The sequence below is a fragment of the Rhodotorula toruloides genome (genome assembly GCF_000320785.1).
Source record: "Rhodotorula toruloides NP11 unplaced genomic scaffold Scaffold37, whole genome shotgun sequence".
NCBI lineage: Eukaryota > Fungi > Basidiomycota > Microbotryomycetes > Sporidiobolales > Sporidiobolaceae > Rhodotorula > Rhodotorula toruloides.
In genome coordinates this window covers 152,277-175,848 of record NW_015622997.1, presented here as the reverse complement: position 1 = coordinate 175,848, position 23,572 = coordinate 152,277, and the positions used below count along the sequence as shown (strand labels likewise).

General features: G+C 63.0%; 12 protein-coding genes across 12 annotated transcripts; 4 read left to right on the top strand and 8 right to left on the bottom strand.

Annotated features, from left to right (window-relative positions):
- Positions 1–1,155, bottom strand: RHTO_05865 (uncharacterized protein; the record flags this gene model as incomplete). The annotated part of the gene is made up of 2 exons (XM_016419526.1): positions 1–605; positions 688–1,155. Coding segments are annotated over 2 exons (1,073 nt in total), but the record flags the coding sequence as incomplete, so codon positions are not given.
- Positions 1,156–1,844: 689 nt separating this feature from the next.
- Positions 1,845–2,982, bottom strand: RHTO_05864 (uncharacterized protein; the record flags this gene model as incomplete). The annotated part of the gene is made up of 4 exons (XM_016419525.1): positions 1,845–2,483; positions 2,541–2,637; positions 2,692–2,865; positions 2,930–2,982. 4 exons carry the CDS (start codon positions 2,980–2,982, stop codon positions 1,845–1,847), a joined length of 963 nt encoding a protein of 320 aa, XP_016269731.1.
- A 277-nt stretch (positions 2,983–3,259) lies between these two features.
- RHTO_05863 (phosphatidylinositol glycan, class S) lies at positions 3,260–4,868 on the bottom strand (the record flags this gene model as incomplete). The annotated part of the gene is made up of 6 exons (XM_016419524.1): positions 3,260–3,547; positions 3,623–3,990; positions 4,057–4,143; positions 4,201–4,374; positions 4,453–4,545; positions 4,610–4,868. 6 exons carry the CDS (start codon positions 4,866–4,868, stop codon positions 3,260–3,262), a joined length of 1,269 nt encoding a protein of 422 aa, XP_016269730.1.
- Positions 4,869–5,114: 246 nt separating this feature from the next.
- On the top strand, positions 5,115–5,882 carry RHTO_05862 (vacuolar sorting protein VPS24; the record flags this gene model as incomplete). The annotated part of the gene is made up of 3 exons (XM_016419523.1): positions 5,115–5,409; positions 5,466–5,587; positions 5,643–5,882. The coding sequence occupies 3 exons, from the start codon at positions 5,115–5,117 to the stop codon at positions 5,880–5,882; spliced, it is 657 nt and encodes a 218-aa protein (XP_016269729.1).
- Positions 5,883–5,991: 109 nt separating this feature from the next.
- On the bottom strand, positions 5,992–7,309 carry RHTO_05861 (DUF367 and RNase L inhibitor RLI, possible metal-binding domain protein; the record flags this gene model as incomplete). The annotated part of the gene is made up of 8 exons (XM_016419522.1): positions 5,992–6,176; positions 6,230–6,330; positions 6,383–6,503; positions 6,560–6,601; positions 6,658–6,794; positions 6,854–6,960; positions 7,017–7,066; positions 7,132–7,309. The coding sequence occupies 8 exons, from the start codon at positions 7,307–7,309 to the stop codon at positions 5,992–5,994; spliced, it is 921 nt and encodes a 306-aa protein (XP_016269728.1).
- A 283-nt stretch (positions 7,310–7,592) lies between these two features.
- Positions 7,593–9,448, bottom strand: RHTO_05860 (macrophage activating glycoprotein; the record flags this gene model as incomplete). The annotated part of the gene is made up of 11 exons (XM_016419521.1): positions 7,593–7,799; positions 7,860–8,086; positions 8,151–8,249; positions 8,315–8,389; positions 8,451–8,489; positions 8,549–8,639; positions 8,704–8,763; positions 8,834–8,864; positions 8,926–9,050; positions 9,158–9,176; positions 9,261–9,448. The coding sequence occupies 11 exons, from the start codon at positions 9,446–9,448 to the stop codon at positions 7,593–7,595; spliced, it is 1,161 nt and encodes a 386-aa protein (XP_016269727.1).
- A 726-nt stretch (positions 9,449–10,174) lies between these two features.
- On the top strand, positions 10,175–11,023 carry RHTO_05859 (DCG1-like protein; the record flags this gene model as incomplete). The annotated part of the gene is made up of 2 exons (XM_016419520.1): positions 10,175–10,273; positions 10,331–11,023. The coding sequence occupies 2 exons, from the start codon at positions 10,175–10,177 to the stop codon at positions 11,021–11,023; spliced, it is 792 nt and encodes a 263-aa protein (XP_016269726.1).
- A 201-nt stretch (positions 11,024–11,224) lies between these two features.
- RHTO_05858 (cell division control protein Cdc2) lies at positions 11,225–13,351 on the bottom strand (the record flags this gene model as incomplete). Its single annotated transcript, XM_016419519.1, has 10 exons — positions 11,225–11,571; positions 11,635–11,813; positions 11,867–11,967; positions 12,028–12,090; positions 12,149–12,208; positions 12,283–12,393; positions 12,472–12,709; positions 12,885–13,027; positions 13,221–13,252; positions 13,315–13,351. The coding sequence occupies 10 exons, from the start codon at positions 13,349–13,351 to the stop codon at positions 11,225–11,227; spliced, it is 1,311 nt and encodes a 436-aa protein (XP_016269725.1).
- Positions 13,352–13,627: 276 nt separating this feature from the next.
- RHTO_05857 (uncharacterized protein) lies at positions 13,628–13,903 on the top strand (the record flags this gene model as incomplete). The annotated part of the gene is made up of 1 exon (XM_016419518.1): positions 13,628–13,903. One exon carries the CDS (start codon positions 13,628–13,630, stop codon positions 13,901–13,903), a length of 276 nt encoding a protein of 91 aa, XP_016269724.1.
- Positions 13,904–14,068: 165 nt separating this feature from the next.
- On the bottom strand, positions 14,069–14,891 carry RHTO_05856 (uncharacterized protein; the record flags this gene model as incomplete). Its single annotated transcript, XM_016419517.1, has 3 exons — positions 14,069–14,513; positions 14,577–14,674; positions 14,754–14,891. 3 exons carry the CDS (start codon positions 14,889–14,891, stop codon positions 14,069–14,071), a joined length of 681 nt encoding a protein of 226 aa, XP_016269723.1.
- A 403-nt stretch (positions 14,892–15,294) lies between these two features.
- RHTO_05855 (Set3 histone deacetylase complex component Snt1p) lies at positions 15,295–20,815 on the top strand (the record flags this gene model as incomplete). The annotated part of the gene is made up of 5 exons (XM_016419516.1): positions 15,295–15,410; positions 15,553–16,395; positions 16,456–19,795; positions 19,855–19,950; positions 20,009–20,815. The coding sequence occupies 5 exons, from the start codon at positions 15,295–15,297 to the stop codon at positions 20,813–20,815; spliced, it is 5,202 nt and encodes a 1,733-aa protein (XP_016269722.1).
- Positions 20,816–21,155: 340 nt separating this feature from the next.
- RHTO_05854 (protein of heat shock protein 70 family) lies at positions 21,156–23,224 on the bottom strand (the record flags this gene model as incomplete). The annotated part of the gene is made up of 4 exons (XM_016419515.1): positions 21,156–22,683; positions 22,744–22,826; positions 22,886–22,966; positions 23,033–23,224. 4 exons carry the CDS (start codon positions 23,222–23,224, stop codon positions 21,156–21,158), a joined length of 1,884 nt encoding a protein of 627 aa, XP_016269721.1.
- Positions 23,225–23,572: the final 348 nt, after the last annotated feature.

Sequence of the window (23,572 nt, the reverse complement as noted above, 5' to 3'; positions counted from 1 at the left end):
TGGACGGCGAAGAAGATGTGCTTGACGTTCTTGATCTCGTTCGCCGGCTTCAAGCCAAGCGATGACAGCGCCTCCTTCGCCTGCTCGCCGCGGCTGACCTCCTCCAGCAGGTGCAGGATGAGCTTGAGGATGCGGGGCTTGTCGCCAGCCTTGATGCGACCGTTGATGACGAGACCATCGAGCTTGAGCGTCTTCTTGAGCGGCAAGGTGTAGGCGTTGCGAGCAATCTCGTCGACGAGCGACTGGAGGGAGATCCACCCGCTTGCGACGGCTGCGGGGTTCTCCTGATTCGTGGAGGTGCGCGACAGAGATGCTCCGCTCGCCTGTGCACCAGCAGGCTGTGCAATCGGCGCGTTGCGAGCGGGGTTCGCAGTCTGAGTGGGCGGAGGAGGAGGAATGTCGCGGCGCGGGCGACTCGTCGGCTGAGCGAATGACTGAACCGTCGGAGCCGGCGCCTGCTGCGTGGTGGTGGCCTGGGGAGCCGTGCGAGTGTCGTTGTCGGAGCTCGAAGGGCGGACGGAGAGAGGGGTGTTGTTGCGAGCAGTTGCGGCTTCCGAGGCGGCGGTTCCAGCGCCTGAAGACGTCGACGCCGAGCGCCCGATGCTCTGCCCAACGAGGAGGCTGCGTCAGAACTGCGTTGCGCGCGTGTACGAGTCGTTCGTGGCGCGAAAGGCAGAGGGAGCGCACCTCGTCCTCCCCATCACTCGCGCTCGTCTCCGATCCCCCATCGAGTCTACTGATCTGCGACTCGATCGCCTTGAGCTCCTTCTCCAAGCATTCACGCTCCTGCCTGATCTTGACAGCCTCATTGCCCCTTCCCTGACCTGCGCGCTGAAAGGCGACTTCTTCCGCCTTCTTGCTCTTGATCGCAGCGATGAACCGCGCGCGCTTCTTCTCGAGGTCGTGCTGCTCCCTGCTCTGCCAGTCCCGCTTGCCGAAGACACGCTTGCGTCCCCAGGGGTCGACGGTGCCATCCGCCTCCTCGACCCTGGCCCGCTTGAGCACAGGAGACACGTCTTGACGGGGCGTTCCAGCCCAGGCGTGGGTGTTGGACGGCCCGGGCGTGTTGGACGCGTCGCATAGGACGCCGTGGCGGCGTTGCGGAGGAGGGCCGTTCGAGGCGGACGAGGACGAGGTAGGGCGCGGCGGAGCCATCGGAGGGAGTGGCGAGGTGTAGGAGGGCGCGCGTCGATGTCGTAGTGAGTGTTCGAGCGCGACTCTTCCGCGAATAAGCGAGGTAGCGTGGACGGAGGAGGAGAGAGTGCGAAGAAGCTACACGCGCAGACGCTCTCCTCGACTCGCACCAGCTGCTCGCAAGCGAAGGGTCTCAGCTGGATGCAGACATGCTAGACTGCCGATGGCTGACGCGCAGACGCCTCTTTCGACGTTTCAAGGAGGGGACATCTCTCCTCGTGCAGGTCAACCTTCCCAAGCCCTCACCTTGGTCGGATCTGCGCTCTCCTGCGCTCGTCCACACGCTGACAGGTCAACAACATAGCAAGCTTCACCGTCCTCCATGCTCGCACCGATTTGAGGCCGACTTCGTTGAGGGAGAAGAAGGAGGAGACTTTCGCTTTTCAGTCGTGGTTCCTGTTGTCTTTCGTACATCGTTCTCAGACAGTGCGCCCCTTTATTGCCATGCAATCCCCGCGCTCGTCCATCTACTGCCTGCCTCGTGCGAGTCGGAGAGAATCTCGTGGCTGGCCTCTCTCGCCTCTCAACTCCGGCCTCAAGCTCGCCAGGCGTCGCTGCTTTCGCTCTGATGCCTCCTGCCAGCGAACGTTGTCTCACGCCATGCTACCGACGCGCCCGATGAACGACGCGACCCGTTGCAGCCATCCGGCTCACTTCGCCCGCTCCTTCTCCCGCTGCTCCTTCAGCTGCCGGTACATCTTGACCGCCCGCTCCCGCTCCGCATCCAGCATCGCCTTCATCGCCGGATTGATGGGTAGCCGCGAGCTTCCGACCGGCGCATCTGGACCCGCCAGCTTGAACGTCCCCGGCCCCTCACTCGTTGTCCCGCACGCCGCTGCGCCACCTGGCCCAAGCACCTTCTGCATGAGACCCTTACGAGCGGGGTCTGCAAGCGTAGGTGGCGCTTGGACAACATCGTCGATCCGTCGCCGCAAATCTGCCGCTGCGAACTCGGTCCGGCCTGACCGACTCTTCGCCTGCTCGAGTTGCTGCTGTTCCCGCTGCACTCTGGGCTTGGCGAACGGATCGAGCGACTCCTCCGGCGTCGGCTTAGCCTTCTTTGCGACGGGCTTGCCGTCCTTGTCCTTCGTGACGCCCGAGTCTTCCTCTTCATCCTCCTCATCCTCGTCCGCGGTTTGCTTCGCCTTGCCCTTCCGGTCTTTCCGCTTCTGAGCCGTATTGCTCGCATCTTTGATAGCCGTACGGACAGAGTGTCGCATCTCTTGCTCGACGCGGTGGTTGAACGAGGAGAGCGATTCGTAGGGGAGCGGCTGGATGGCGGAGGATTTCTGCGGGCGTGCAAGGATTAGCGGGGGATAGCAGGATAGGAATGCTAGTGTGCTCACCTTTTGCTGGTTCGGGTTCTTACCCTTCGTTTCCTCCTCGACCTTCCGCTTCTTCTTCGCATGGTACTCCTCTCTCAGCTTGGCGGCGTTCAGGATCCTGCGAGAGACTCGTCAGCACGTCATCGTCATGTCGGGGAGCCAGAGGACGCACCGGAAAGCCGACTTGCTCATCCCGCCCGTGTCGACAGGACCCGCACCCGAGCCAGCCTTCTTCCGCTTCTTGTTCCGCTTCTCGCCGTCCGCCGTTCCAGCCGCCTCCGTCCCCTCTGTAGTTGTAGTGATCGGCAAGAGCGAGTCTGCAGCCGTCGGAGGGTTGTCGATGCCTCTGCGAGCGGATTCAGGGTCAGGGAGCGATGAGGATGGGCAGACGGGAGAAAGCGAAGGCGCACTTTGCTTCGCTCGCCGCGAGACGGAGACTGCGTTTGGCGCGCTTGTGAGGCATCCTACAGAGCCAGTAGAGGCGAGCAGCGATGAGCAAGTGAGCTGGACTTGTCCAAGCTTGTTGGTGGGGCGGTGCCGACCTGTCTGGCGACGTCAAAGCGGTCTCAACGACCGCAGGAGGCGTAGGGAAGCTTTCGGCGGTCTCTACGCCCGCCGAATCGCTACTCGCGGACCAAGCGGATTCGAAGTCGCTCTCCTTGCGAGTCCCTCGTCGAGAAGCATCGACCTGATCATGCTCAAACACCCGCCAAACATGCAATACACGGCTCCTCCTCCCTCTAGTCCACCTTGTCCCTACCCTCCGCGTCTCCGTCGCGGCTCTCTGCCCGCTTCCCGCCCGCCATCCTCTCCTTCCTCGCCTTCTTCCATTCTTTGAACTCCCGCAACAACCCAACCAGCAAAGGCACGGCCACCGGCCCGAAGAGCGGCGTGTAGATGGCGTACTTGTGCTCGTCGGGAAAGTAGAGGAGGGCGACCATCGAGGGGTCGAAATAGGCTCGCGAAGCGAGGGTTTGGGCGAGGGCGGCGTGACGGAGGGCGTCGACTGGGGCCACAGCGGAGGATGCCTGAGGGTATGAAAACGAAACGGAGGAGGTCAAAGCCCGTCGCAAGACAGCAGACCGCTAGACCGGCCAACTCGCCTTGTCCAGCTCGTCCAGCGCTCGCTTTATCCGCTCCTGCACCTCCTTGCTGATGCGCATGTTGGGGATATCCCGTGCCATCTTGACAGTCGCTTGAAGCGTCTCAACGCAATCCTCCACAGCCTCCCTCGTTCGCCGGTGAATGAGCCTGTCGACCTGCGCCTGCCCTCCTCCACCTGATCGTGAGGTCTCGAGGCCCAGAAGGACGCGGAGCTGTTGCTCGAAAAGGCGGAACGGAGCGGCAAAAGCTGAAGAAGGGACGTCGAGGGGGACTGAGGGCGGAGATTCGGGGGAAGAAGAGAGCGGGTTGAGGATGACTACGCCGCCTCGTTGCGGCATGATGAAGGCAGAGGTGGGTTTGATCTCGTCTGATCCGCACAAGCATGACCAGTCAGTTCGTGCTTCAGCCGTAGAGGGCAAGCAAGTCTGCGCACCTCCTGCTCGAATGCGCATAGGCCGGTTCTCGGCGCTTGGAACGTAGAGCATGAGATGGATGACGGGATCGAGTGTATCGCCCGTCGCTGCAATAGTGGTACGAGTCAGACGAAGGACGATTTCAGCGGGCAGAGAAGACGCACCAAGGTTCCAGTCGGCGTTGTTCACAAATGCCCGCAGGTCGTTCTCTTCCACCAGCGTACCCGCACCCTCATCTCGGTGAAGCTCAATAGCGAGAGGAGAGAAGTACTGGATCTGGGTCTCGAAGGTGAAGTTGTGCAGAGGCGCCAGAGTCTTGAGGAGCGGACGAAGGTGTTCTGCCGGAGGCGTAGAGGATCAGTCAGGCTCCGTGAATCAGTCAGGAGAGCACGCACGTCTGATCAATGAGGGCGCACCCCACGTCAAGACCGCACCGCCTTGGCTCGCATCCTGGTTCAACAGGCTGAGGACGACCTTGTAGTTCGGGGAGAACCGCACGACGCGCGAATCTGCAGGGCACACAAGGAAGCTCAGCCTAGAGTAGAGGCGGGTAAGAAACCTGCAAGGACGCACCTGTACCGTCCCGCAAGTCGTCTCTCCGAGGTATCCGCTCCTGCCAATTCTCCGCCCAGTGTTGCACCCGGCTATTCGGCAGCGATCTCCGTTCGAGAGTCGTCGTCTTCCACCACAGCGGCAGTCCCAGCAGCACAACAGCCCAGAACGAGAGAACAATCCACCGCCGAGAACGAGAGTCGACGGGTGGTGAGGGCGGTGTTGGGCGAGGCGCGGGTTCTGGCGCTTCGCTGGGACTTCCTGTGGGAGGACCTGACATGTCTGGTGTGTCGCTCGAGCCCATACGAGCCAGTGAGTGCGGATGATGAGGTTAAGTTGCCGACGCACCACCTCCTGGACCTGAACCGCTCGCTGCTGCACCTCTACATTGGCAAGGGCTGCCACGAGTTGCTCTACCGGATTCGCCAAAGCTCTTTCTACCCCGTACGAAGCTTGACACCACGCGCCTCGCCCTCCGACCGACTCTCGTATCCTCATCAGCGAACCCCAACTCCCTCGACCGTTCATGGCGATGCAGTCAATAAATCGCTTCTTGTGGGGTCCGACGCCGCAGGAGAAGGTGCGCAAGTGGCAGGGTCAGCTCAAGAAGGAGCAGCGAATGCTGGACCGCGAGATCCACACGCTCGACCTCGCCAGCAACAAGGTCAAGGCCGAGGTGAAGAAGCTGGCGCAGAAGGGCGACACGAAGAACGCCAAGCTGCTCGCGAGGGAGGTCGTGCGGAGTAACCGGCAGAAGCAGCGGATGCTCACGAGCAAGGCGCAGCTCAACTCGATAAATATGCAGCTGGGCCACCAACTCGGTGCGTTCCCTCTCTTGTCTCTCTCCAGTTTGCACGCTTACTCGTTATTCTCACAGCGATGGTCAAGGTGACGGGGACCCTGCAGGCGTCGACGGAGATCATGAGGGCGTCCAACTCGCTCATCAAGCTGCCGCAACTATCGGGCACGATGCGGGAAATGAGCGCTGAGATGATGAAGGTGCGTCCAGTTCGATCATCCGGACGCTCTCTGCGTACTGACGACCCTCGTGCAGGCCGGCATCATGACGGAGATGATGGACGACACGATGGAGACGCTCGACGAGGCAGATGAGGAGCTCGAGGAGGAGGCGCAGGAAGAGGTGGACAAGGTGCTGTGGCAGATCACAGACGGCAAGCTGGGACAGGCGACCGGCAAGGTCGGCGAGCTGCCACAGACGACAGGGCCGACACCGGCAGAAATCGAGCGAGACGAGGAGATGGAGCGGGCGATACAAGGTTTGTTGTCGAGTTAAGGTGTTGCTGTACGCCGTCTAGCCCTCGTTGTATACTCACTGTGCAAGTAGATCACACTGCCTGAACATGCGATGCGAGTACTATGCTACAAGTCCTCTCGTCCTCCCCTCACAGCTTCTTGATCCGGTTCCCGAGCTTGTCAATCTCGTACTCGCCGTCGTCCTCTTCCTCCTCTTCCTCCTCCTCGCTCTCCTCTTCTTCGTCCGAGTGATGTGGTCGCCACGCTCCGCCCGCATGGTTAGGGTTCTCGATGAGCAAGTCGCCCGCCTCCTCGATCTCCTCCTTCGCTCGTTCTGCAAGGACACTCGTCAGCACACCATCGCTTCGACGCAGAGATGGGACGCACTCCGCTCGTCCTGCTCGCGCTCCATCTCCCTGATCATGACCTCCTGCATCTCGATGACTGACTCGGGCGTCGTGCAAGTGCGATACCGCTCGATGATGGGTCTGGGCAGTCCAAGTCAGCGTCGAATCGGAGAGTTGAAAGTGATGGCCGCACCCGTTAACCTCCCAGAACGAGTGACCCCACGAGAACTTGCTCAGTAACACCTCCGCCTGCGCATCGAAGCCAGTTATGTACAGCGCAGCGGCGATAGCTTCGACGCAGGTGAGCTTGTAGGCTGTGTGTAAAAGCGTGTCAGATGCGAAGCGACTGCGAGTGAGCCAAAGGACGCACGTTTGCCGTAGTTGACGGGATTAGCAGCGACGAGGTACGGAACTGCAAGTCGAGCGAGATCAGCCTCACCCCTTCGGAGCGAGATGCCACATACGCACGTAACCGCTCATGAGGAGATTTGATCTTGTTGAACGGGATCTCCTCGAGGCGCGCCCAGGAGCACTCGACGACCGCAACTCCCGCAGCCGCAACGATGTCCTTGTCCGCAGGGCAGACGACCTGCGTTCCTTTTGGGCTGGTGGGTCACCGTGCGTCAGTTCATACTCGTCTGAGGGACTGCAACGAGTGAAACACCTCATCACGACGCCTTGGAAGCGCTGCCCGACCCTCAACTCCTGCATCAAGTCGAGTCGAGCGAGTTTCTTCCCGCTACACTTGCGCGGGTCGCAGTGGTCAAAATCCTGTATCGAGCATCAATCAGCCTCGTTCAGTCTACGCAGAGAACGAGTCCACGCACCCACATCGCGACGGGCACTTCGCTCGCAAGCAGTTCATCGCCTCCCTCGCCTATCGACCGTCTCCACTCGTCAGCCACCCGCTCAGACCGCCCAGAACCCCGGGAGTGTACTCACCATCCGACTCGCTCCCCTCCCCTCGAAGCGGCTGGTCCACCGCCGAAGCAGGGATCTCGCTGAACCCGCTCCCTCCGTACTGAGATCTGTCGCGCTGGACGCGGGGTGTGTTGTTGCGCCCGCCTTTGCCAGCGCCGGCGGAGGTGCCTCGGCCTCGACCGCGGCCGCGTGGAGCCATTGGAACAGCGGGAAGCGGGAGAGGCGAATGCGGGAGAAGGTCAAGAGGGGAGGGCGAAAGTCGGTGATCAGGCGGCAGCTTCTTTCTTACTTGCATGGTCTCTATACGAACAGCGCCAGTATTGCCCGCGGAAGAACCCTAAGATTGCGAGAGAGGGAGACGGGGTGATAATAGCGAGAACCGAAGAAAGAGGGAAGGACTAAAGGGGAATCGGGGGAACTCGCAGGTTAGATGCGATCCATGCTAGAACGTCCATGCAGCCCTACGATACCGACTCGAGACCTCAGGCGAGGAACGCCGCGAGGCCGGCGAGGAAGGCGCCGAAAGCGCCCGAGACGACGACCTCGTTTGCATTGGAGGTCTTGCTCGTCTGTGCGGCGGCGTTGGCGGAGGTGCCGGTTGCGCCTGCGCCGGATGCGCCAGAGCGTGAGGCCGACGCGCCGCCGGTCATGGTCGCGGAAGAGGCGGTCGACGAAGAGGTCGAGGTGGACTGCGGTTTCCGAATGGTCAGCATTGAGCTCATTGCGGCAAGGACCCAGGGAGGACTCACCTGGTAGCCAAGCAATGAGTTGGGGAACAAGTCGGTCGACTGGTACGTCTTGCAGTTGCTCGACGCCGGCACGCGAGGCGTCCAAGGGAGCGTCGAGGTTGCAGGAAGGGACGATGGCTGCGACCAGATGGTCTTGGAGCCGTCGGTACCGGTGTAGGTGCCGACGACGTCCTGGAGGTCGCCATCGCACTCGAGGAAGACGCCGTCCTGGTACGCGGCGGGCATGTCTGCGCGGTGAGAGGCGCGTCAGCCGACCGCTGTGAGCGCAGGAGGGCACCGAGAACAACGCACTGTAGGAGCAGCCCAACAAGTCAAACTTGTTCTCGCAGTAGAACGGCTCGTTCTGGGTGTTGTCGAAGCACAACTTCAAGCAGAAGACGCCCGAGCCGACTGTTTCGCTCCCGCCGGGTCAGCTGTCTCGTCAACGGGAGGAGAGGTGTGGCGTGGCGTCGCACCGAAGTTGTTCCACTCGATCGCCTGGATCTCGGTTTGGTTGTTCCCGCCCGGCATCTGGTTCGAGTAGACGAGACCTGCGCATCGTCACACGTCAGCCCCGTCGTGGTGACAGTCGCAAACAAACGTGAGACGCACCACCGAGAGGGTTACCAGCCAAATCGGCGCCGTGCGGGTCTGCGCAATATCACTCGTAAGCTGCTGTTGCGGTTCTTCGAGCGGAGAAGCAGGCGCACCCAGCTCTCCTCCGGTGTCGGTCGCCATCAAACCCAACGCAGTCATGTTGATGTGTCCCGTCCATTGGATGTAGGCGGACGTGTGCATCAACTGCGCGGTTCGTGTCGAGCGTCAGTGAGTCGCTCCTGAGGGGTGGGCGAGCTGGGGATCGCACCTGAAGACCGGTGATGGCGCCTGCGGGAAGAACACGAGCACCGTGCTGGTCGTTCGTGCACTGCAAGAGGAGACGAGGGCCCGTGAGCGGTTTGCTGCGGGGTCGAGGTGAAGAGCGAGGTGAAGCGCACGTAGGCAACGACCGCGGCCTCGACATCGCCGCTGGATCGACTCGAGCATGTCAGCAACGCACTTTGGCGCCCCAGGCAAAGTCTCGACGCACATGGTACCGTTAGGCGAAGTCGTCGGCGATCCCCACAGGCAGAAGTCGCTCGCGTTGTTGGCGACAAGCGTCTGGCACTGCGAGTCCGGTCCCGAGGTTGTCGAGTTGCAGATGTTGTAGCCGGACTGTCGTGGGCGAAAAGGAGAGCAAGTTGAGGATGTTGAGGGATCGAGAGGGGGAGTTCGGCATCAGCACGGGGGCTTTGGGGGTTAATCGCGAGGAGTAGACGAACCTGGGGACCGCGTCCGACACTGTTGAAGCGACATAAGAGGTGTCAGCACGGCAGCATCTCTTCGGGCGCAGCCTTGAGGATACCGAAGGGGAGGGGGACGCACGCTCCGGGCAGAACCTGGTACGGGACAGCCGAGTACGAGTAGGTGTAGTCTGTCAAGGGGTTCTGCGACGCCGCGCGCTTGACTGCCTGCTGGACCTGGGAGGGCGAGGGTGCGGCCGTGATGGTGGTCGTGGCGAGGGATGACCCTGCGAGGGCGAGGGTTGCTGCGGCGGCGGTGAGTGCGAGCATGGCTGGGTTCAGTGAGCGGGTGTGCAGTCGTGTAACAAGCTCTAGGACAGCAGCAGGAGCAGCACGAGCAGGACGAAGCGCAAGCTGCGAGCGAAACACCGATGCGACCGCGAGCGGAGACGGAAGCGCGACAGCCAACTTTGGCATCGGCAGGCGAGCGCGCGAATGTCCCTCCCAAGTCCTAAGTCCTCTGGCTCGTGTCCGCGCCGCCTGCTGCTGTTGTGTGTCGCCGTCGCCTGCCTCGTTCCTCCACCGGCGCCAGTCTCCCTCGCTCGACATCGACGCGAGGCCGCAAGACAGTGCTGGTGCGCGAAATATGCGTGCGCGGAACCCGCCGCAATCGCCTGTCGTCTGAGCGATCGCCCCGCCAGCCAGCGAGCAGTCCGAGTGGGAGCAGGATGACAGCATGAGGCAGCAGGATAGCAAGGTGGATGGCAGGAGGACAAGCAGCGCCTCGCTCGCCGCGCTGACGAGGGACTTCTTGGCTGCCGGACGCTTGGCTCAACGAAGCGCGACGACCCCGCGTCTGCTCGCGAAGGAGGCGGTCGAAGCGGAGTACTTGGTCCATCCTCGTCCTGCTCGCTCTCTCGCCTCTTCTGCACCCTGCACACTCTGCTTGACCTGTCCTGGACCTTGAATCATAGCCCAGCCCGACGCCCGCTTGCCTGCCTCTTTCCCGCGACGACCTCCTCCTCAGTCCGCTTCCATCCTCGCTCTCTCTGGACCATGTCCCCGCTCCCAATCCTCGTCGTGAACCCAAACACGACCAAGTCCATGACCGACGGCCTCGAAGCAGCACTCGGACCGATAGTCGCGACAGGACAGGTGCGTCCGCTTCTCCCTCTGAACCTGATACACTCGCTGAACTCCCACCTCGCACAGCTACCCCCGCCTACGTTTTTCACCGCACCGACAGGCATCGCCTCGATCAACAACTCAGAAGACTGCCACGCCTCGGCCACCGCCGTCCTCCCACACCTCCTCAACTCGCCTTCCTCCTCCTCCTCCTCCTCCTTCGATGAATCCCTCGCCTCCTCCTACTCCGCCATCCTCATAGCCTGCTACTCCGTCCACCCACTCGTCCCGCTCCTCTCCGCGCGCCTCGCACCCCTCCCCGTTCTCGGGATCTTCGAAGCCTCCATCCTCGCCTCGCTCGCGCTCCTCCGTGCACCAGGCGAGAAGTTCGGGATCGTAACTACCGGCGCCGTATGGGAGTCGATCCTCAGCGACGGAGTGACCGACTTCCTTGGCATCGAGGTGGGCCAGAAGTCGTCCAAGTTCGCGGGCGTACAGACGACCGGCCTGAACGCAGTCGAGTTGCATTCCACGCCTGAGACGGAGGTCACGCGTCGATTGAAGGACGCTGTGAAGCGGTTGATCCGACAGGCGCAGGAGGACGGAGGGAGGTTGAGGGCGGTTTGTCTCGGGTGCGCGGGGATGGTTGGGTTTGATGAGGCTGTTAGGGCGGGGTGTGTCGAGGAGCTGGGAGAAGCGGAGGGGCGGAGAGTGGAGATTGTGGATGGGGTCAAGGCGGGGTACGTTCTGCTCGAGGGGATGGTGCGGGCGAGAGCGTGAGCTTGCAGACCTCTCTCCGTGAGACGCTGGAGGGTAACGAATGGGTTCGATGACGATGAGGTTGCGCTGGTCGTACAGTACAGAAGCGGGAGAGTATTGAGCGAGAGTAAGATGCAGGGGAACAAAACGAATGAATGGAGATGGGCATGCGCTGTCAAGGCGAGAGGGAGACCAGTCTCCTCGCCTAACCCGCCGACGCACTCAGTGCATAGGCGAGGCCATCAACCCCTCCCCTCTCGGTACGCTCCTCCCGATCGGACTCGCCTGCAACGATCCAGCGCTGCCCCGTCCCGCTCTCGCCGGCGCAGCAGCAAAGAACGACTGCTGCTGCTGCTGCTGCTGCTGCTGCTGTTGTGGCTGGGCGATCGGATGCGTCCCTCGTTGCGCGTGCGAGCCAGCTGGTGCGGCGAACTGTTGCGCGCAGGGCGGACCGGTCGTTCCCCAGGGATTGAGGAGGGGCGAGAGAGGTTGCGAGAGGGGCGAGACGGGGTGTGGAGAGGGAGCGGGAGGGCGAGCCTGAAAGTAATGGTGTCGAAGGGCTTGTTTGGCTGTGCGTTTCGTGAACTCAGTCAGTGTGAGCGAGACGCGCGAGAGAAGGGGGCGAAACGCACCCGAGATCCGCTTCTCCGGGTCGATCTGGAGCATGCCGTTGAGGAGGTGCAGCGCTCGGTCGTCCATCTCGGGCAAGAGCTGGCGGAGATCGGTCGCGCGCCACTGAGGGAACGAAGCCTTGTAGTCGGGCATCTGCTTGAGGCCGGGCCACGTCTGCTCCGTGGGCGTGCCCATCAGGCTGCAGGAGCGGAGCGTTAGCTGGAATTGGAGGAGAGGGTCGAGCGGACGAACCGGAAGATCTTGAAGATCTGGTCGATTTCCGAGTCTCCTGGCACGAGAGGCAGGCCCGTCGACATCTCGGCAAAGATGGTCGCGCAGCTCCAGACGTCGACCTGCAAAAAGCCTCGGGTGAGCGTTCGGATTGCGTACAAGGAGCGGAGGAGCGGACTCACGCCAGTCGTGTAGTGCCGGCCGCCGAGCAGCACCTCGAGTGGTCGGTACCAGAGCGTGATGATCTGCAGAACCGAGTCAACGAAAGCTTCGACGATGCTGCAAACACCGCTTGCGACGCACCTCGTGCGTGTACGTCCGTAGTGGTACGCCAAACGCCCTCGCCAAACCAAAGTCGGCGATCTGCGAGCGAGAGAAAGATGCCAAGCTCGTCAGCACGCGGAGCAGTTCAACAAGCGGCGGACTCTGCAGCGCACCTTGAGGTTGCCCTGCTTGTCGATGAGGAGGTTCTGCGGCTTAAGGTCGCGGTGGAGGATGCGGCGGGAATGAAGGTGTGCGAGCCCGAGGAGGAGTTGCGACATGAATTTCTGCGAGCGCACGAAGAAGCAGCATAAGTCGATGATCGCGGCCGGCCGCGCGTCGTAGACATTCCCTCCGGGACTCACCGCAACGAGGTCCGCCGGCAGACCCCTTTTCGACCTCCCCTTCCCCTTGACATTGTGCGGCAAGACCTGCTGCGGCATCGGCATGCTCCAGTTGCCCTCCTCGTCGACCGTCCCAGTCTGCGCGCTGCTGGCCTGCTGTGCTGCGAGCGCCGCGACGTCCATGTACTTTTTCAGGTCGAGGTCGAGGAACTCGAAGACGAGCGAGAGGGACTCGTCGACGTGGATGACATCGAGGAGCCTGTAGAGACGTGGTGTAGGTCGGGATGGACGGGTGGGTCGGAGGGAAGAACGGGAAGTCAGCCTCGAAGAGTCGACCTTCGCAACCTCGCCTATCTCGCCTCCTCCCGGTCCACCTCTTCATGCAGCGGTCTTCCGTTCCCCTACATCACGCCAAGATGAACCGAAGGACCCACTTGACGATGCACTTGGCCCCCTCGTGCGTGCTCTGGCCCAGCTCCATCAAGACGCTGACCTCGCGCAACGCAGTGCTCGGCACGCCCTCGTCCTCCTCCTCGAGCCGGATCTTCTTCAGCGCGACGATCGTGCCGGTGTGGACCTGCGGGTCGGGCGAGGAATACAGAATGGAATTGGGATGAACGGATGCGAGGGGGAGTGTATGCGGGTTCACGTCGGGTCGCGAAAGACGAGGAGCCGGGAGGCGAGAAGTCGAAATGGCGGCAGGACGGGGCGTGGGCGGGTCGACAGCGTCAGTGACAGTTCTAGAGCGAGCGGAGCGAACGATCACAGACCTGCCTGCAGCGGTAGACGCTGCCGTATGTCCCTGCGCGAGGAAGCGAGGGTCAGCTCGCTACTCAACCAGCGGTTCAGGCGAGCGCGGCGCACCTTCTCCGACCTTTTCGAGGCGCTCATAGTTCTCCATGCACGAAGGCCAGGCGAGGCGAGGGAGAAGGGCGCGGCGAGCGACTTGGCGGTCAAAGTGACGGGAATGAGTGTGGGTCGCAGGGTGCGCGGGTCGGCTGGCGGGTCACGGCGTTGGACAGCAGGGTGTACTCGAGTATAGACAGCACAGCAGAGCGGGCGAAAGAGGGAGAACGAGCGAGTGGTGACGGTTCGAGGAGGGCAATCGCCAGGAATGCTCTCCTTTGCCTCTCCACGCTCACTGTTGCGGCCAAGTCGACTACCAAGCGCTCTAGCAATGCCACTGGACCCTGCCCTGCGCCGCGACATCCCTCTCTACCTCGCCCTCACCTCGCTCTTCTTCCTCCCCGTCGTCGCCCCCTCGTCACACGCCCACTCGCTCCGCACACAGGTCCGCGACCTCGCGCGCGCCTTCACACGCGCGGTCGCCATCGTGTTTGGCGCAACGGGCGTCGTGGTCCTCGGCGGAGGCGCCCTCCTCATGGGAGAGAAGCTGTACTGGAGGGTTCGCGAGTGGATGTGGGGTAATGGACGAGGGAACGCGGACGAGTGAGGGTGTGGGAAGGACAGCGTGCGGGTGGTATGAAGGCGAGATGGAAGGCGAAAGCTGCGCCAGGCAGTCTATGACGCCCGCAAACGACCACCGACCAACGCGACCTCCGCTTCCTCCTTGCAATCTCCTACACCCTCGCCTCAGCAACCGACCCGACCAGCCCCGTCATCCTACTACTTCCCCACCCATCGCCTCCTTTTCCGCCCTCTCGACCCGCTTCCTCATCCGCTTCACCTCCCTCGCTCGATCCCTCACCCTCGCCTCGCACTCGACACATCGGACGGCTGCCTCGACCGCGTTCCCAAACGCATCGGCTGACGAACGGAGGGCTGGAGGTGGGAAGGCGGAGAATTGCGCAAGGGGAGAGACGTGAGGGCGGGTTCGAGTTGGTGCGGAGGAGGAAGTTGTGTCGGGCGTCGAGGGGTCTGGTCGACCATCTGCGGCCGTTGTGCGTCGACGAAGTGTTGCTGGAGAATTCGAGGAGCTGTCGACGTCGCGTGCGGACTCAGGGGAAGCGGGTCGCAGGTCGAGCAAGTACCGCAAGCAGGATATCCGACCGTTCTCCTTCACTCCCTTGTCCTGCGACACTTCCTCCTCGCCTTCAATCGTCCTGTAACGTCCTCGCACACGAGTCAGCATCCAAGACTAGCTCTTACATCGCTTGTGTACGCACACAACTCGCAACGACTCGTTCTCGCCCAAATCGTAGCTCGACTGTCCCACTCTTCCCGGTCCCAGCGCAACTTTGGCCCGTGCGAGGTCGAAGTAGCCCTGCAGAAGGCGGAACAAAGCGTCCCAAGTTAGCTAGCCCGAGCGAGACAGGGAGGCGACGGAAAGAAAGCGGCCTCACGGTCTTCAAGTGGCTCGATAGCAGGTCGCGCGCTTGCTGATATGCAGAGAGCGTGTCCAGATAGTCCTCCAGCAGGTCGTCGAGCGCATCCTTGAGCTCAGCGAGTGTCGCGGGAGGGTTGTCGAACGAGGGAGGCATCTGTGCGGGTGCTGACAGTCGCTCGGCGAGTAAGAGCGGTATCGGGCGGATGGCAGATAACAGTAGCAGTCTCCTCAGCCAGCAGCTCGATTGTCCAGCCGTGCGGTCGAGCTGTGTACGAGCCAGAGCTGGACTTCGCCGCCAACTCGCCCCTTGACCTGTACGCACGCTCACTCCGCTCACCACGCCGCTTGGGAGGGGCAGACTGCTTGCGAGGGACAGCTACTACCCTCAGGGATCTCGTAGAGCCCACTCGCAGCCCGTCAAAGCGCGCCGCCGCCGCCTCACGACATCACAAACACCCACCTCGAATCCCTCGCCCGCCTCTCCTCGCCAGCACGACCCACGCGAGTCTGAGCACACCAACAGAGCGGGATCTGATTGCGGACACGAGAGACTGCGGATGGACTATGCCAGGTCCTCCGCGTCTGGCGCGGGAGGGAGGGGAGCAGAGGCGGGCGGGTCGTCCTCGAGGCGTGGGTACGATGCGGGAAGCGTGAGGGGAGGTCGCAATACTCGGTGCGTGTCAAATCGCGCACTCATGGAGGCAGAGGAACGCGCCACGAGCGGTCCAGCTGAAGCTGACTCTCATCCCTCTTCTCGTCCCCTTTGACCGCGCGCTATCCTTTCCATTCATCTTGGGGATGCCTGCGTACCACAGACCACCTCGAAGACGCTCATACTCCCCGCCACCGCCGTCTAACGACCGCCATTCGCGCTACGACTCACTCCCGTCTGGCAGCAACGGTCCTCTGCTCCGTCTGCTCGACTCGCCCCTCTCCGACTTTCCGCCGCCCAAACCGTCTCGACGATCCCCATCCCCGCCTCTCTATCCGACACATGGCCCATCCAGCGGTCTCCCCCCTCAAATGACCGGAGGCAGGCGAGACCAAGGCTGGGGAGACAGGAAGCCTCGAATGAACCGCGAGGCTGGCCCGTCGTCGTCCTCCAAGTACGTCGACGAGTGGGAACCGCCGTATGATCGCGAGCCGCTTGACCGCTTTCGTCGAAGATCGGCCTCGCCAGATGACCGCGACTCGGACCTTCCCTACCGCTCACGACGCGAACGCGACTACCGCCGTGATCGCGAGCGCGACCGCGAACGGGATAGGGACCGCGAACGAGATCAGTTTCCGCCAGGATCGTCGAGCCGGAGCAGCGGAGGTCGGTCGAATGCGCCTTGGGAACCTCCAGTTCCACGAGGGAACGGGTGGGCGGGCTCGCCGACGAAAGGAGGCAGCTCGTCGGGTTTTCAGATCCCATATCGCTCGAGGGGGAACAAGCGGAGTCGGGAGGATGATGAGGACGATTTGCGAGATCGGGAGAGGGAGTTGGATGACGAGAGTCTCGATGGAAGGGACGGCTGGCGGAGTAGACGATCGAGTCCTGAGCGCGAGAGGGACAGGATGCGGGACAGAGATCGGGATCGGCGGGCAGGCGGGTATGACAGACCTCCGCCAGTTCGAGGCGGAGACGGGAGACGAGTTGTGAGCGAGTCGCAAGGGTTCGTTCCTCTCGAGCTTATCAGTATCAGGAGCGCATGCTGACTTGTGACGGCGCGCAGTTACTCGTACGGTCCGATGCGCTTCGCTCACGAGCCTCCTCCGCCCGTCCCGCCTGTGCCCGACGCATACCGCCGCCCCTCCCTCCTCGATCGCCTCGACCGACCTCTGCCTTCCAGCCCGTACGCAAGGCCGCTTCCCACCCGCTCAACGTCGCCTCCGCCTCATCGACCGCCCTCCTTCGTCAACGGCGTACCCATACCCGCCTCTCTTCCCCGCCGACCTAGCCATCAACCTCCATCTGCTCCGTCTCGCACCGGCAGTCCCGACAGGCGGAAGGCGAGTCTTCCCTCTTCGACCGCAGAAACGCGAGAACGAGAACGCACGACGACACCTCCTCTTCCGCCTCGCTCGGTTCCGCCGAGCAAGCCTGGCTCGGATGTCGAGGAAGGCGAGCTGCCGGACGAGGACGGAGAGCTCGAGGAGCTGGAGGGAGAGGTGCAGGAGCCGCGACGAGACAGCATTGTCGAGATCGAGCTGGAGAGGCAGGAGCGACAGGCATCGACACCTCCGCCTCGAGATCGACCGCCGCCGTCCGAGACGCCTGAGCCTACGCCGGTTCAAGCAGTCGATGATTTCGACATGTTTGCGCCAGCCGAGGTGCTTGAGGAGATTGCGAAGAAGGAGGCGGAAGAGGCTGTGAGCAGGACGGCGCCAGTCGACCGGACTGCGCATGAGGAGGGCACGCCGCCGCTGCCCAGCGAACGAGCGGAATCTGTCTCGCGGACACGAGACGCCGCTCCGGTGGCTTTCGCACACTCACCGCCTCCCGAGCCCGCGCACTCGGCCTCGCCGAAGATGCAGCTCGAAAAGGAGGAAGGTGAGGTGTCGCCCGTCAAGTCGCGGATTACCGTTGCGCCCGCTACAGCTGCTCCTCTGCCACAGTCGCCGCCCAATTCAGCCGCACCTTTCGTCTCACCCTCCTTCGCTCCTGCACCTGCCGACGAGCCCAAACCTTCTCCTTCTGCCGCCCAAAGACCGCTTCCACCTCCTCCTCCACCGTCTTACGTCCCGCTAGCCGCCACTTCTTCTATTCTCCCCGCCGCCGCTCCTCTCGCAACTCCAGCTGCCGCCTCGTCGCCGGCCATCCAGTCAGCGACAATTCTCGCCTCCACGCCGCCTGCACCCATCGCCAGTGTCCTTTCCCCCATCAACCGTCCGGCTCGACCATTGCCGACTTCCGCCTTTTCTCCTCCACCCAAGAAGGCTGAAGAAGCGCCTCTTCCTCCACAGCCGTCGATTGCTAAACCCGTTCGATCTGCCGATGCTGCATCTCCGCCTGCGTCTACGGTCGCTCCCGTCGTCGCGCCAGAACCTGTCCCTGCGGTTGCTGCGGCTGAGCTTGAGGCCAAGGTGGAGACGGCTGTCGAGCCCGTCACGCCTCCGCAAGCTGCAGCGCCTGTCTCGCAGGAGGCGAAGGACGCTTCGCCAGCTGAGCAGGCGGAACTCGTGACGGTAGGCCTCGGGCTTGCCAAGGACACGATGGAGGTGGATGAGGCAGCGATTGTGCAGGCGGCACAAGCGTCCCCCGCTGGGGTCGCTGTCGGGAAGGCCATAGACCTCGAGGCGGAAGACGCCGTCATGCGAGATGTGGAGGGTACCGACTCGCCGCGCTCGCCCGCAGACGAAGCGAGATCTTTCCCCAAGCCGCCATCCCCGCACTTGACAGACGACCAGCACCGTCATTCTCCCACGACTCCGCCAACCCGCTCGCCCGAAGGTTTCGACTCGGTCCTGCACACCGTCATCCGCGAGAACGAGGACGAAGCGGCCGATGCGGAGGCTCTCGTTGAGGCCAATCGCAAGCGGACGCTTGAGGAACGGCTGCGTCTCACGGGGGGCGTGACCATTCCGCCACTGACGGACCGCGACGAGCTTTTCGTCAGGACGTGGGAATCTGTCATCGAGCCGCACACGCGGTTGTCTGAGGCGCTCTTCACATACTTCGACACCCGCGATGAACGACGCAAAGACAAGGCCATCGCCCTTCGCCAGCAGTACAAGCTTTTCAACGCCGACTGGAAGGCGCACTGTGCACGTCTCGACAAGCTCCGCGAGCGGATTCACCGCCCGAACAACCACAACAATGCCGCTTCGACAGCTCCGCAGACGCCCTCGATCGACTCTTCGGGCATGCCCTTCTATCCTGAGCCGACGACGCCTGGTCCTTCGCTGGTCGGCGGGCGCGCCAACCGTCGCTCGGCGGGCGCTGCCGTCGGAGCGTTTGGGTACGGAGATGCCGTCCGTTCGGAGGCGGAGTTCCTTGAGATCCTGGCCAGCCTCGAGACGGCCGACCTTCGCGATCCCGACGTCCGCGCCGCCCGCACGGCAGCCGTCGTTCCCGACATGGTCATCGACGACTCGGAGCGACGCGAACTGCTCTCGACCGCGTTCGAGGACGAGCGCTATCGCGTCATCGATCCCGAGGCTACCTTCGGCGTCAACGCACCTCTCGATGTATGGACGGAGCAGGAGGTTGAGACGTTCTGCAAGCGGTTCGCTCAGCACCCTAAGCAATTCGGCAAAATCGCCCAGGAACTGCCCGACAAGACGACTGCCCAATGCGTGCTCTTCTACTACCGCATGAAGCACACAATCGACTTTCGCAGCCTGTCCGACCGACGGGGACGCGACGGTCGTCGCAAGAAGTCGAAGAAGCGGCCGGAGGGCAAGGGTTCGTTCTTGCTGTCCAACCTCAACAAGAAGGCGCGTTCCGCTGCTCCGCCCATTGACGAGCGCGACGAGGACGAGGACGAGGTCAGCGCACCGACATCGCCGAGGATGAGCCGTTCCGAGCTGCCTACGCCTGTCGAGGACCAAGCGCACGACGAAGGCGACCGCTTCCTCATGACCCCCCGTGGCCCTCCTGCGGAAGATGCGGACGGTGATGCGACCATGACGCCTGCGCCGAAGAGGCCGGCCAAGCCTCGACAAACGCCGAAAAGAGCTACGCTCGACTTGCCCTCCGAGGGCATGATGGAGGCGGCCGAGGTTTTGGGTGCCCTTGCAGGTGGCCCGGGCGAGAGCGAAGGTGGAGAAACCACCACCACCCAAGGCGCCGGCTCGACAGGTCGCAGCGGAGCAGGCCGACCGCGCAAGCTTCGCGTCGACGTCGACTCGCTGCCGACTGAGGAAGTCATCGGAGACTCGCCCGTAGGTCCTGACGGCGATGCCGACTTCGGTCCTGGCGACAAGGCCAAGCCGAAGCGCAAGTCGACCACCTCGTCGTACTGGACCGTCGCCGAACGAGCCGAGATCCTCAAGCTCCTCGCGATTCATGGCAAGGACTGGAAGAAGCTCGCAGAGGGACTCGGCAACAAGACCTGGATCCAGTGTCGCAACGTGAGTCAGCCGCTCGAGAGCCCAGCAGTACCGTGCTGACAGGTTGTCTGCGCTCACAGTGGTATCAGAACAACGCCAAGAAGCACAACCTCGCCGACATCGTCAACAACGGAGGAACCGACGCAGCGGCTGCCCCTGCTCCCGCGAACGTTCGAGTGCGTCCAAATTCAGCTTGCTTCCCTCTTTCAGTCGGCTGATAGTCGCCGTTGCCAGCTCGAGTCTCCGATGCAGGAGAACATCGGTCCGCAAGCACGTTCGGCCATGCCTCGCGCCGGCTTCTTCGAAGACCCGGGTCAGCGTCGTCTTCCGCCTTTGCCATCTCTCGAGCCGTCGCGACGAGCGGGATCGTCCGGTCCAAGCGGCATGCATCTCAGCAACATGCTCAACGACGATGGTCCTGGAGTCAATGCAGGCTCGCCCGCTCGCCATGACTGGTTCGGCAACGACGCAGCGGATGCATCGAACGCAACGACGGATGACGGCCTCGACCGCACCCACCGCCCGTCCGCTTTTCATCGCTTCGACTCGCGGCATGACGACGCGCGCCCTGCGTCGGTGTCCCATGCCGTCGAGACCGCTGCACAACCCGAACCTTCCACCCAGCCCGCACAGCATCGCGCACCGCTTCTGCCCTCCTTCCCGTCCTCGCTCGATGACCGCCGCTTCGACGCCGCGCGACGCATCCCCGCCCTCAGCGCGCACTCCTGGACGCCTCACTCGCCAGCCTCATCTTTCGCCGCCTACTCTGTCTCTCCCGCCGCGTCCGCATCGCCCATGACGCCTGCGCTTCCGACGTTCGCGTCCGACGGCCAGCAGCGTCGGACGAGCGCCCCCACCGACTACTTCTCCGTCAAGCTTCCCGAGCGGTATGCCCGCAGCGCCGAGCCCCTCACCAACGGCATCTCGCATCTCTCGCCCTTCCCGACGCATCGAGTCGGCAGTCCCCTTTCGAACTCTGTCGTCCCCTCTCACCTTTCCTCGCAGTCTGTCCCGCCGCAATGGGACCCAAGCCGTCGATAGTCGCCCTTGTCGTACTTCGCCTTTCTGTAGTCTTTGCCCTCTCTATTCGTCGTTTCTTCCTCCTCCCTCACCGCAGTCTCCAGGTTGTTCAGCTTGAGTATGTTGTCCCGCTCCACAAGGCGTCCATCGAAGACTGCCCGCAATTGTACGATCTACAAGCACAAACCACTCTCGCGAGGAATGAAGCTACAGGGAGGACCGCAAGTATTGCAGAGGGGATACGAAGGCGAGCTACGGGAAGCGAGAAGAGGCGGGCCCTCTAGAATACGTCGGGCCTTTTGAGGGTAGGCGAATCACCCGCAACGTCGTCTATGGCGAAGAGAAAGGAAAAGTCGCCCGCTCAGAAGTCCTTGCGGACGGACTGGGCGCCGGGAACCTGCTGCTGCGCCTCGAGGTGGCCCTTTCCATCCTTCTCGACAACGATCGTAACGCGAACCTTGGCGTCCTTCTTGGACGCGTCGACGGGGATGACGAGGTCGGTGATGGCCTTCGTCGCGCGAACCTCGACCGTGCGGATCTCCTCATCCTCGTCCTCGTCGTCCGTCACGTCGTCCTCGCCCTTTCCTGCGCCCGTCGCATTCTTGACCGCATCAAAGACAGCACCCGCCGCAGCCGCAACCGCGTTCTTGGCCTGCTCGATCTTGCTCTCCGGAAGGGTGACCTTGATGTAAGGCTCGCCCTCCCACAGCGCGAGGATGACCTCGTTCGTCGCGTCGCTCTCGATGGGGATGTCGACGATCCTCCGTGCGGGCAGGGGCGTGTGCTGGTCGAGGAGGGTGACGAACGCGAGGTTTGCGGGGTCGTTGGCGAGTTCGGGCTCGAGAACGAATCCGAGGGGAAGCGAGAGAGCGGCGGGCGCGATGACGGCTTGTTCGGTCGTCGAAGCGCGGATGAGGTCCTTCTGGTTGGGGGATTCGGGCGGGAAAGTGGCGAGGATGGACTGGGCCTGGAGCGCCGAGCCCTTGGCGAGGACCTCGTCGGGTTCGATCTGGCTCGAGACGACGGTCGACTCGGGGAAGATGTCGTAGAGCTTGTTGGTGAGCGTCGGGAGCTTGGTCGTGCCGCCGACGAGGATGACCTCCTGGATCTGGAGCGGGTCGAGCTTGGCCTGCTCGAGCGCGGCGGTGACCTGGTCGAGGATGCGGGAGTAGACGGAGGCGGCGAGGAGGTCGAAGCGGGTGCGGTTGATCGTGCCGTGGAAGTCCATGCCCTCGGCGAGCGACTCGACCGAGCAAGGCGCCGACGTCGAAGCAGAGAGCGACTTCTTGGTGATCTCGACCGCGAGGCGGAGCTTCATCTGCGCGCGGTGGTTCGACTTCTCGAGCGGCACGCGCGTCTTCTTCGTGAACTCCTTGCCGAACCAGTCCATCAACTTCTCGTCAAACAGGTCGCCGCCGAGCGAGCGGTCGACGACGCTCGCGAGCTCATGGAAGAGGCCGTCGCGGACGGCAACGACAGTCGCGGTCGTCGAGGTCGCTCCGACATCGAGGACGACGGTGTTGCGGTCGATAGGGAGCTTGTCGACATCGGTCGACGAGAGGTCGGTCGCGGCGTAGGCGGTGAGGGCGGCGGCAGCTTCGGGGACGGTCTGGACAACGTGGACGCCGGCCTCCTCGGCAGCAGCGAGGAGAGCCTGGGTCTGCTTGTCGGAGAAGTCGGTGGGAACGGCGAGGACGGCGTCGGTGATGGGTCGGCCGAGGAAGTCGGTTGCGTACGAGACGAGGACGCGGAGGAAGCGGACTGCGCAGTCGTGCGCGGTCAGGACGGTCGCGGTGCCGTCAATGTCGACCTTGAACGCGGGCACGCCGTTCGAGTCGACAATCGGCGCCGAGTTGGACGGCTGCTTGACATCCTTGACCTCGTCGTAGCTGCAGGGACCGTCGTGTCAGCTCGGGATCTAACTCGCCGTCACAACGAACGCAACGCACGTCTTGCCGAGGAGGTTGCGGAAGGCGAGGACGGTGTTCTCTGCGTTGCGGACAAGCTGGGCGCGAGCAGGGATGCCCGAGTACTGCAGGGAGAGTGCCGGTCAGTGCTGGATCTTGCGGATGGCCCTCGAGAGGGACTCACGAACTCTGACCCGCTGAACGAGAGGGCGGTCGCGATCTGTCGCTCGCCGTCGTCGTTGGCGATGCAGTCGGCGAGACCCTCCTGTTTCGCGGCGCGGCCAAGGGTCAGCGATGGTTCGTTCGCGTGGTAGAAAGTGTCAGTGCGTACCTTGTCGATGACTGCGACGCTCGAGAAGCTCTGTCCAAAGGTGAGGCCGACGAGGCCCGGGGCGAGCTTGACGGGCGTCTGAGGCTCTGTCCGGAGGGCGGGGGTGGACGCGCCCGAGGGGGCCTTGGATGCGACCTTGGACGGAGCCTTGGACGACTTGTTCGAGCCCTTCTGGTTGCGCTTGGGAGGCATTCTGGCGATGTCAAAGCGAGGTGAGCGAGCGAGAGGAGAGTGCGAGCGAACAGATGGCAGCTTGGCCTCGACACCACTTCACGAGGCGAGTCAAGCAGCTTGCAGAGGGTCCAGAAGTGTAGCTTACACACTGCACATGCAGCCAGTCCAGCCAGCGCATCGCCGCACCCCTTGCTCGTCCCTCACCCGCTCACTCTCTCCTCCGCCACCTCCTGCCGAACCCGCTCTCGCTCATTCACCTGCTCAGACGACTTGAACGCACGCCAGCACCACCGACTGAGCCTAGCCGAACCCTTCCGCGAAACTCCCGCCGAGCGATCCCCATTAGACGACTCTCTCCCTCACTCC